Source organism: Primulina eburnea, chromosome 4, assembly GCF_022965805.1.
Source record: "Primulina eburnea isolate SZY01 chromosome 4, ASM2296580v1, whole genome shotgun sequence".
Classification (NCBI taxonomy): domain Eukaryota; kingdom Viridiplantae; phylum Streptophyta; class Magnoliopsida; order Lamiales; family Gesneriaceae; genus Primulina; species Primulina eburnea.
Genome location: NC_133104.1, coordinates 4,956,669 through 4,969,008, shown reverse-complemented (window position 1 = coordinate 4,969,008; position 12,340 = coordinate 4,956,669). Strand labels below are relative to the sequence as shown.

Genomic DNA, 12,340 nt, shown 5'->3' with positions numbered 1-12,340 from the left:
TATAATACAACCATCAAATAAATTAATTGAATACAAATAATTTTAACAACACTTAGAAATATTATTTACCTGAGCACGATAATTTCAATATCTACACTTCCTGAAATAAATCAAGAGACATGAGATATAAAATTAGTAGAATTCAAAATTTTATCATACCTTTGAAAAATGAAGTGAACTTGTGTGAACACACTGCAAGTGACAGAGTTCGGATACAAAATGCAAATCAACTTATCGTGTAATCGTGTATATATATAGGATTTTAAAAATATTTAAATTTGCCCGCCTATTGCAGTGGCGGGCAAGCATTTGAAATATTTTAAAAAGAAACTCTCCCCCGCCTCCTCTACAGGCGGGAGATGCCCGGCTATTGTAGCGAGAGAGTTTCTCCCTCCCCCGCCTCCCCTACAGGCGGGGGAGGTGAAATAATTTGCCCCCCCCCCCCCCCCCCCCCCCCCCCATTTGGAAGGGCGGTGGAGTACAAGTTTTTTTTTTTTTTTTTTTACAATATTTTTATAAATTTTAGAAAAGTACGTTAGATTGATAAATGAGATTTAAAAGTACTGTAATTTGATAAAAGACCCCAATATTTGCCCAAATTAACAATAAATATATTTTAACGCTCTCTTGAGGTTGGAGCATGGTTATTTGATATGCTCAAAGTGAGAATGAAAGAGCGATTTTCCAAGTGGCTTGACAATTTGAGAATTCGCCAACCCAACATCCAAATTTAACATTTAGATTGTGATTTAGAAGTTTATTAAAAAAATTCTTTAAACTTCTAAATCACAATCTAAATGCAATAAAATATATAATATATAGCATTTAGATTGTGATTTAGAAGTTTAAAGAAATTGAATTTATTTAATATATAACATTTAAATGCTATATATTACTTTAGTCATTTAATAATTTAATTTATTAAAAATTTCTATAAACTTTAAAGAATAGGTCTCTTGTGAGACGGGTCAATCCTACCGATATTCACAATAAAAATTAATAATAACATATTCGTCTCATAAAATACGACCCGTGAGACCGTCTTACTTAAGTTTTTGCCAACTTTAAATTATTAAATGATTAATTCAATTATATATATATATATATATATATATATATATATATATATATATATATATATATATAATAACTTACCCAACTCATAATCTTCACTATTGAAGTTGTCCTCGGTGTTGTCAACATTATCTTCAACGCCAGTAGCAGCTTCATCAAAATCACTTTCCTTATCATCACTGTCCTCAAAATCATCTCAAAAATTCGAAGGGAGCTTATCAATCATCCAGTCCAAGCTAATGGTGTCTCACACTTCATCTATTGCACATATCTTGATATTGAAGCATTCTGGGTGTGATCTTAGAACTTTGCTGACCAATATCTCATTTGAAATTGGATCACCAAGAATAAAAGCTTTCTTGGCGATTTTATGAAAACATTGATCATAGAAAGTAAATGTCTTGGTTTCTTCCATTCTCAGATTTTCAAACTCGGTGGTTAGCCTCCTTTGCTTGGTACTTCGCATGTTTTAAGAACCTCAAGATGCAAGTTGATTAGCTTAAAAGAGTTGTTATCTAAACATGTAATTATAAAACATCTTCTAAGTATAGCATAATTCATTTGGAAATAAATCGTCTACATTTCAAATAAATACGGAATGTATAATTAACATTCCATCGGTGTAGCAGATGTTGTGGCACAACGTATAGCAGAATTTTATACTGAGCAGTTTGATTTTGGTGTATTTAATTATAAAAAGGACTGTAATGTTGGTCTTCCCAAGTGAAATGCACTACTTTTTTTTTGGTGTTATTGATAAGTGATTGAAGAGCCAGTGGACTGTTATCTGTCAAATAATACCCTCGATTAAAAACAAAAACTTCTACGATATCGACTCACAGAACTATTTGTAAAACGAATCTTTCATAAAAAAAGTCTTATGTTTTTATCAAAAATATTACTTTTCACTCCGGATATGAATCAGGTCATCACGTCTCACGGATGTATATTTATGAGACTGTTTCACTGAAGGTCTACCCTGATCAATTTTTTCTTTTTTAAAAAAAGAAAACTTAATGTGAACTAATCTATACTATATTATCTATACTATATTACTAAGTTTGAGACACTTAAAATAACTAACTTTTGGTGACATTGTCTGTTTTAATAATTATATATATTAATAAAAATTTAAAACTTTAATGCAAACCACATGTAGTTCAACGGATAGAATCTTTTGTTCCTTAGACATCAAGTTGTAGGTTCAATTCCTTTAAAGTATTTTTTATTTTTATTTTGAAAAATCCATATATCAAAATTACAATATAGTCCCTCACTATAAATTATAATTATATTTTGATTCTCATTTAAATATAAACAAAATGAATTATAAAAAATATTGTACAAAAATACAACGTGTACGTCGAGTTGTAATTAAAAACTCGTGTACGCATAAAAGTTAAACCCTTTATCAATGAGGTACTAGATTATAAGAAAATGGAGAATATATTAATCTATTAATATTTTTAGTAATTTTATGTCTCTTAAAATAGGGTCAGGGTAAAGCCACCATGAAAATCCCTCGAGGGCTGCAAATGCTAGGGTTTGTTATCTCTCGTTAGGGTTGGCCGCTTGCTAGTGCAGGACTGATCCGCTCAGTCAGGTGATTCTGATTTGTGCGCCATTTCTTGGAGATTGTAACATGGATCCAGAGGAAATAACAAGGTTGGTTACATAGATGCAATTGCCAAATTCTGGAACAATTCTGGAATAGATATTGTCTGCAACTCGAGGAAACTGACTTCCAGATAGGCAACGACAGACGAGGTATGTGCCTGCTGGCTAAGATTTTTTCATCGAAGATAATAAATCGGGAAGCGTTTCGCTAGCAAATGCCACGTATTCTTCAGACGAAAAGAAGGTGTGTTATTGAAACTTTGGGGGACAACATTTTTATCTTTTGAGTGTTTTTCTAAACGGGACCGATCACGGGCTTTGATGGATGGACCTTGGAATTTTTCATGTAATCTTATTGTGTTTAAGGAACCAGGATAGTGGACAACTACCAGATCAGTAGGTTTTGAGAAGATCAATATTTGGGTTCAATTCCACAATATCCCGCTTGAGTGTATGCATGAAAATTTGATTATGAAACTACGGAGGATGACAAGTCAGATCCTCGAATTAGATTGAGGTGATTATGGGTCTTTCCTAGGCAGATTTGTGAGGATTAGGCTTTGTCTAAATATCAATAAGAGGGTTCGGAAGCACCGAAGAGTTCGGACGATCCGAAATGTAGTTCGGTGAATCCGATCATAGGTGTCAAGTGTTGATCGACACGTCATTTTTCCATGCATGTTCGGACGGTCCGAAGTGTATGATCGGAGGATCCGATCATGAGCTGTCAAGAGCCAATGGACACGTAGCGTTCGGACGTTCCGAAGTGTTGTTCGGAGGATCCGAACATGGCCTATAAATAGTGCTCGAATTCCTCATTTTGGTATTGCCATTTCTTGAGATTGAATCTTTAGTGAGAGATTTGGAAGGTTCCAGGGTTAAGTTGTTGGTCGAGCGATAGCCAAGAGCTGCCAGGAGTAGTAGCGTAGCGGCGCCTGAGTTTCGAGGCAATCGACATCAAAGGGCTGTCGACGGACGAAGGTAAACCCTAAACCTTTGGTAGTACTAGGGAGTACTGGTTTTGCTAGTCGAGCATGGTAGTATTGATTGAGTATGCTTTTGATGCGTAGGCTTGTGCTAGACCTGATCAGCGGTGTTGCGTAAGGCTAGGCTTGCTGTGATAGAGGTACGAAAGTACTATCCGAGATATCCTGGTTGAGTATACATTCATATATGTGTTGCATGATTATTTGCTGCATTGTTATATGTCATATGATGCATGCTATTATGTCACGTTTATTACTGCACGTTGCATTTCATGTTGAGCCGTATTCTTCTTTGAGATAGCCTTTACTGTTGAGCTGTATCTCTTTCGAGATAAGCTATATCTTGGGGCCGCTCAGCCCTGTCTTGTGGACGCATGGACACCGAGAGTACACAGTGGCCGACGGGTCGGGAGGGCTTCGGTGGTCCGGGACATTTTAGGTCCACGTCTGTCTTGTAGTGGATGCAGTGACCCAGAGGTTGGACCGCGCGGCACTATCCACTTGGCGCCTCTAGACTGAGCATTGTTGAAATCCTTTTGTGACTCCTGTTTCTTAACTACCCCGGTATCATGATCATAGCATGTGCATTTCATATAGGTCTGTATACTCATACTTTTGTACTGGGCGTTCTTATCGCTCACGTCCTCGGTTTTGTTTATTCTTGGACACCCCATTCCCACGGGGCAGGCCTCAGGTTGGACAGCTCAGGAGGAGCAGGAGGAGGACGTTGAGTAGCTGGTGGGTTTAGTTTATCGGTATTGTTTTGATTCGATTGGGTTGTATAACCATTATTTTGTTGATTTTTCCGCTGTTATCTCTGATTTTTGTTAATTAGGTTAATTGCATGCTTAGTTTTTGATTAGTAGGTGATTCTGGAACGGGTCACTACAATAATCCAATCAAGAAGTGTATATGAATAAAGCCAACAAGAGATGCAGATGATATCATAGTCATTTTGGTTTATGAAAAGTTGCCTGATTTCTGCTATGCATGTGGGAGGGTGGGGCATTCTCTTCGGGAGTGTGAAGATCTTACAGTTGATATATCGACACCCTCATTTGGCCCATGGTTTAGGGCAGTTTCTCATATGGGGTGGGGAAAGAGGAGTTCAAAATCTGAGGCGAAACCAAAGCAACCGCATAATGATGAAGGATCTCAGTCTAAGAAAAATAATTACCCAAATCATGATTCACGAGAGTTGGCTATCATGACTCACCGCATGGATTCTACAACAAAGGTTCCTTCAGAGCAGACAGATAAGGGTAGAAACAGTCTGCCTAATGATATTAATCTTAATATCCCTATAGCTCGGATGGAATTCAACTCACCACCATTAAGTTTGGTTGCATGGGCGGTGCGGTCATCTCCAAATATTGAGCTCAGCCCATCGCAAACAATATATAATACGGTTGATAGTGACTTGGTAATGGGGACTAATGTCGACTTCGCGGGTTCTTCTTCTAAACACTTGAAACGTTGCGCACATGATAAGGGTAAAGAGAAACTCTTGGGTTCTGACTCTCATTCTGTATCTGGCAATAAAAGAGGACTGCCGAGCATTCTAAGCACGAAAAAAAAGAATCACAAGAGCCCATAAAAAAAAGTTTAGATTGAATGACGGACTACTGAATCCCGAGGATAATAAGGCGGTGGTTGCCGATCATATGAATATCATATCTTGGAATGCCCGGGGGCTTGGGAACCAACGGGCATTCCGGGAACTAAGGTGTTTGATCGCCAAAAAGGACCCAAATCTTTTATTCTTACGCGAAACAAGAATGAAAGAGGTGAATTGTAGAAGATGGGGAGATACATTGGGTTTTTCTGGATGTTTTGTGGTGGATAGTCACGACAAGAGTGGTGGGTTAATCCTTTTATGGAAGACTTCGGTCTGTGTTTACATCAAATCTTATTCTCCAGGCCACATCGACCGCATGATACAGGAGACAGACTTTGCTTGGAGATTCACGGGTTTCTATGGGCAGCCGGGTGTATCTTTATGCCGCTTTTCATGGGACTTACTCAAAAAATTAAGACGCCTACCGGAGTTATGTGGGTTACTGTGGCTAGTCGGGGGAGATTTCAATGAAATTTGTTATGACAGTGAGAAACTTGGTGGGGTACGGCGGATATTTCCTACAACACGAGTAAACTCTCTTGAGTTCTATCACTCAGACCATAGGCTGATATGCATCGAAGTCCGTTCGAATGTCACGCAAAATCACTTTGAGCGTAGTAAGATGAGATAACTCTTCAGATTTGAAAAATACTGGCTACTGGAGTCCGAGTGCAGGGATGTGATTACCAGGGGCTGGGGAGCTACCGATTCTCATAGAACATTAGTGGATCGCTTATCCGTCTGTAAGATCACACTACAAACATGGGCAGAGGGTAGATTGTCTTTCAACCCAAAGCAACTTAAGTCAAAGCGAATCGAACTGACAAATGAGCATTGGAACTCGTCGAGCAGCAGGATCAGAAAGCTGGACAGTGAAGTTGAGAAGCTTTCATCCCATGAGGAATTATATTGGAGGTAGCGAAGGCGTATCTCTTGGCTTTGTGAAGGTGATAGGAACTCCAGATTCTTTCATCAGAAATCCTCACTCTGGAAGGTACAAAATTCTATCCAGGGATTAATCTCTTGCCATGGGGAATTGTGTACGGAAATTATAAGGATGGGAAACATTGTTTTGGATTATTTTGGTAGACTCTTCTCTTCATCTAGCCCAAATATTGCGGACTTGGATGCAGTGGCGAGTATATTAGAGCCGGCAGTGGATTTACAATGAATCGCATTCTTACTGGACCGTGCACGCCGAAGGAGATCCATAGAGCGCTATTTGATATGAACCCAGATAAAGCTCTAGGCCCGGATGGTTTTTCAGCTCTGTTTTATCAAAAATTTTGGGAAGCTGCACTTCAAATACTTAATGAGGGAGCACCAATTAATTGGTGGAATTTACACTCATCCCGAAAGTGAGATCTGAAGCTCATGTCTAAATTTAGACCGATAAGTCTCTGCAATGTTTCTTATAAGATTGTTTCTAGGTCCATAACCAATTGGTTCCGCCCTATTCTCTCAAAAATCTTTGGATCGTCTAAAAATGATTTCATCCTGGGACGCCTGATCACAGATAATGTTATTGCGGGTTTTGAAATATTACACTGGTTGAGAAACATGAAAGTGGGTAGGCGTGGTTATGCTGTTTTGAAGCTATATATGAGCAAGGCATATGAGCGTGTGGAGTGGGATTTTCTGCAAGCACTGATGATTCGCCTTGGGTTTGACTCTCGATGGATCGCCCTGCTAATTAGATGTGTCAGAACAGTATCTTATTCGTTCCGAGTTAATCAAGAGGTGGTTGGTCCATTAACACCAGGCAGAGGTCTACGTCAAGGGGATCCTCTATCACCATATCTATTCGTGTTGTGTGCTCAGGGCCTGTCGGCGTTAATCACATCATTTGAGACGAGAGGGTTAATTAAAGGGTGAAGATAGCAACTTACAGCCCATCAATCTCCCACTTGTTTTTTGCCGATGACAGTTTGGTATTCTTTCGGGCTACAATGGAGGAAGGAGTTTGTGTAAAAGATTGTCTGAATACTTATGAGAGAGCCTCTGGGCAAACGATCAATTTCTCCAAATCAACTCCATCTTTCAGCCCTAATACCAATCCGTTGGTCATTGACTCGATCAAAACGATACTTACTATACTGGTGGTTCAATGCCATGATCTATATATTGGGTTGCCTACGGTATCATTGAAAAGTAAGAGACTTCAGTTCAAATATTTGGTGAAGAGGGTGGTGAAACGTATTCAAGGATGGAGCCATAATTGTTTTTCTACAGGGGACAAGGAGGTGCTCATTAAATCTATCCTTCAGTCGATCCCGACTTATGCCATGTCTTGTTTTAAAATACCCTCGCAGATATGTGAAGAGATAGAAAAAGCATGTGCCTGTTTTTGGTGGGGCTTAGATAATGGAAAAAAGAATATGCACTAGCGATCTTGGGACTTCCTCTGCCAACCAAAATGCTGAGGGGGCCTTGGTTTCGGAAAAATGACAGAATTTAATCGGGCACCTCTAGCAAAACAATTCTGGCGTCTGCTCAGAGATATAGGCTCACTTATATTCCGAGTCCTTAAAGGAAGATACTTCAAGCATGGGGACATCATGGAAGCGAGGCTAGGTAACAATCCATCATACATTTGGAGATCGTTAATCTGGAGTAAAGACGTAATTTCCGATGGAGTTCTATGGCGTGTGGGCGATGGTAAAGACATTCAAATACTTGATGATAATTGGATTCCTAGTATGAAGAATAAACTGGGAGCTACTCTGGTCCCGTGGGCACATGAACTGACTATCAGTTCTCTAATTCAAGAGGGAGCTTGGGATTCTGAACTCATATCCGACAATTTCAACACTCATATTGCAAGTGAAATCTTAAAAATTGCCCTCTCAACAAGTGATTATAAGGATGTATGTTTCTGGAGATATGACTCTAAAAGAAATACTCGGTTCGTGATGGTTACAGGTTATAAAGGGGAATGTTCGATACTCTAGCTCATCAATCGGCTTTCCCCAACGAAGATTGGTGGGCTTTCATCTGGAGCCTTTCACTTCCTCCTAAGATCCGTATTTTCTGGTGGCAGGTCTCGCATGATTGTATTCCCACGAATCATAATATCTGGCGACACCATATCCCAGTTACTGGTAGTTGCTCACTATGTGGTGCTTCTACTGACTCAAATTTCCATTCCTTATTCTTCTGCTTAGTGGCCAGACATCTGTGGAAAACATCTCAGTTCTCTTATTTGCTTAAGGTAGCCCAAGCAGTCACACAATGGAACTTTTCCTATGGATGAAGGACAAACTACTAAAGTCGAAGTTCGAAACATTTGCAATTCATACTTAGGTTGTTTGGAAGGAACGACAGAGTTATACTCATGGGACTAGAGATCAAAGGATAGAAAAGAATGTTGATTGGTGTGGGGTGTTGTTACGTGACTTCCAACACGTGAACTCGTAACTCAATCATTCTAATGTCGTGCACCGACAACCTAAAGTACATAGATGGTCTCCCTGGGTATTGGATTGTTGAAACTTAACACTGATGCTTGTGTCAATAAAGAAGCAGATTGGTACAGTATTGGGGGGGTTCTAAGAGATCATCAAGGCCGTCTCTTGTTGGCTTTCGGGAATCGGATCTCTCAGCATATTTCAGTGGTACATGGAGAACTTCTAGCAGTCCTTGAAGGGGTAAAACTACTTTATGAGAAGAATTTCAATAATGTTTTGGTAGAAACAGATTTCTTATTGGCAGTGCAAGCAGTCGCAGCCACACAGGATGATCTTAACTATGTATGTCTTTGTGCTACTGATATTGGAGAACGCTTCAGAAATCTCGCAATTTCGTATTTTACTCATGTTTACAGGTCGGCTAACGTAGTAGCCCATCATTTAGCTCGTTTGTTTCTTACTCCCGTCATCATTTGTCTGCATGAATGGCGAGTTTTCTTCTTGGTTAGTTCAGCTTGTAATGGATGATTTATCTCAATAATATATATATATATATATGTGTATATATATATATATATATATATATATATATATACATATATATATATACATATATATATATACATATATATATATATATACATATATATATATATATATATATATGGTCATGGTGCAATTCAATTAGCTCTGCTAACATGGGAGTGATTTATTATAAATTCTAACAGGTTAAAACATAGCCCAATTTAATGCAAATATAAAAATAATGGACAATGTTTTTTGTGCTATCCATTACAAAATATTCTTCCTTCATATATATGATTATATACTTATAATCAAACGAAAACGTGAAAAGTTAAATCAAATTTTTAAAAAATTGATTGAACCTATTGGAAACATTTTTGAAACTTTAAAGAAAAAAATAGAAAGTATAAGTCGTTGATGCGACTATTCAATTAATTAGTAATAATTAGTCAAGTAAAAAAATATTCTCAGCAATTTATTTAGGTCTGTGACGGCCGCCGTCCCGTGCTTAATTTTTCTTTATTATTAATATTAAAAACTAACAATTACGTATACAAATTTGAAACATTAATTTCAATTTATTAGCCGACATTGATAATTAACTGGATATTCAAAGAGTTACTTGGTAATAATACCACCCAATGAATAATTAATAAAGTAAACATTTTCTAAGATCTATTAAAAAAATATGTTCATATAATATGTTTCTTGTGAGACAGTCTCACAGATTTTTATTCATGAGACGCGTGCATATATCTACAATAAAAAATAATGTTTTTTTATAGATGACTCAAATAAAATACATGTCTCATAAAATTGACTTCTCGTGAGACTGTCTCGTAGAAATTTTTGTATGTGATGTTCATATTGTGTTGACCAACAAATAATTATAAATTTTATATTTTTATTCTCTCAAATTGAAGAGTAGGACTCTAGTGAGACGGTCTCACGAATCTTTATTTATGAGATATGTCAATCTTACGAATATTCACAATAAACAATAAAATGTAATACTTCTGCTGAATTATTTTCAAAAGACACATAAGAAAAAGATATGTGGGAGCATGACAGTTCTTCAATGTCAGTCAATTAACATAAACAACAGTTTCTCCTACTGTCCTACATATCCCACATTCCCAGTTATTATTGCTTCTTTGCAATAAATAATGTATGCTGTGGTCTGGCTGACCCAAACCCTAATTATCGTGTGAAGTACAGAGAAGCAAGTCTACTTATATATATATATATATATATATATATATATATATATATATATATATCAATTTTGATATGCTGCACACCTATCGTGCACACTTATGTGAGCACCGATGAGATGTCACTCACCCATTGGATGTGATGAAATATACGTGCACATTTATGTGAGCACCGATGAGATGTCACCCACCCATTGGATGCGCAATTTTTCTATATTTCATCACATCCAATGGGTAAGTAACACCTCATCGGTGATCACATAAGTGTGCACGGTTGGTGTGCAGCATATCAAAACTGTATATATATAATATATATGTATGTATACAAGTACGGCCTTATTTTTTAATTTATAGGCTCATAGTAGTTTTTATTTTTTTTAAATCATATTCTCATTATTTTCGTTTCTGACATGCTTAATTGATACACTTTGGTGTTATTTTGTCGTATGAAGAAATTTTGTGGTTTTGGAACAAATTTGAGTTAATGATGTGATTTTTATCACATTTGAAATTAGCGAGATAAATCTGTTAAAAAACTCAAAAACAAAAGAAGTCTTGAAGTTGTATGTGAAGCTTCAGCTGGTAGAATTTTAAGGAGTGAATCTCGAAATTTGTGAAGATTATGTCAAAATTTAGAGTTCTAATTATGGTATTTGACTTAAAATAATTCTTGGATAGAGAAATTAATTTTGGAAGAAAAAAAATACTAGATAGATTCCATAAAAACATATAGTATTTTTTTTAAAAAAAATGACACTCATGTATTGGTTGTGAGATGAAATATAAAAAAAGATAATTCAATAGATGAGTGTCATATCATCAATGTTCACATAAATGTGCAATTTAATTTGCCTGCATATATATATACTAGCTACTCTGCACACGCGGTGCGTGTGTGTACAATTTTTTTTTATATTATTTATGGATTAAAATGAAATTTGACAAATTATCGAGGTACTAAAGTGCTATTTGAATAATTGTAATAAAAAAAATAAAAACAAAAATGTTTTTTGAAATTAAAAAAAAAACAAAAATGTAATTTTGATATCAAATAGGGGCAAAATAGGGAAACCAAAAAACAGACCAAAGACACCAAAAACAGTTATATCATCAATGTTCACATAAGTGTTCACGGTTGATATGTAGTACTGAATATTATGCATCATTTGTATTTTTTTAAAAAATAATTTAATAATTAGTAATATAGTTCTCTTATAATATTTGTATGAGAGAGTTTATATATATACTAGGAAAATTTTATCTCATATATGAGTAATAAATATAAGTAATTTATTTTTATAGTTTTTAATTAAAAAAATTTGAGAGTCGATCTGACGAGTCAATTTTGTGAGACAGATCTCCTTCTTGTATCATTCATGAAAAATTATTTTTTTTATGCGAAATATATTATTTATTATTGTAAATATGATCATGATCAACCCGTCGTACGAATAAATATATACGGTACATTCTCATAATATACTTTGTAATTTTAGATATATTAAATGATGATTAGCTGGAGTTAAGCGATGGGTGGTCAAAGTCGTATCGAGTCAACATCTTTGATGAATATGAGTCTTTTAAAGCTTCTTCAGCCTTTAACGGTAGGTTTGAATACTTTTTTTAGTCAGAGTCGATCTTATGAATCATAATCTATAATACGGGTCAATCATACTCATATTCACAATAAAAAGTAATATTCTTAGCATAAAAAATAATACTTTTTCATGGATAACCCAAATAAGAGTCACAAATACGATCCGTGAGACGTTTCACATAAATTTTTGTCTTCATAAGTAATCTATTTATGTTTTTCTATGGAAAAGTGTCATTAATAAGTGACAAGTTAGCCATCACAAATCTAAAATTCTAAATTTCATTTATAATAACAATATACAA

The 12,340-nt window shown here is 36.0% G+C and overlaps 1 protein-coding gene across 1 annotated transcript; it reads left to right on the top strand.

Annotated features, from left to right (window-relative positions):
* The first annotated feature begins 8,756 nt into the window (after nucleotides 1–8,756).
* On the top strand, nucleotides 8,757–9,230 carry LOC140829633 (uncharacterized). Its single transcript, XM_073192942.1, has one exon. The coding sequence runs from the start codon at nucleotides 8,757–8,759 to the stop codon at nucleotides 9,228–9,230; it is 474 nt and encodes a 157-aa protein (XP_073049043.1).
* The last annotated feature ends 3,110 nt before the right edge of the window (nucleotides 9,231–12,340 follow it).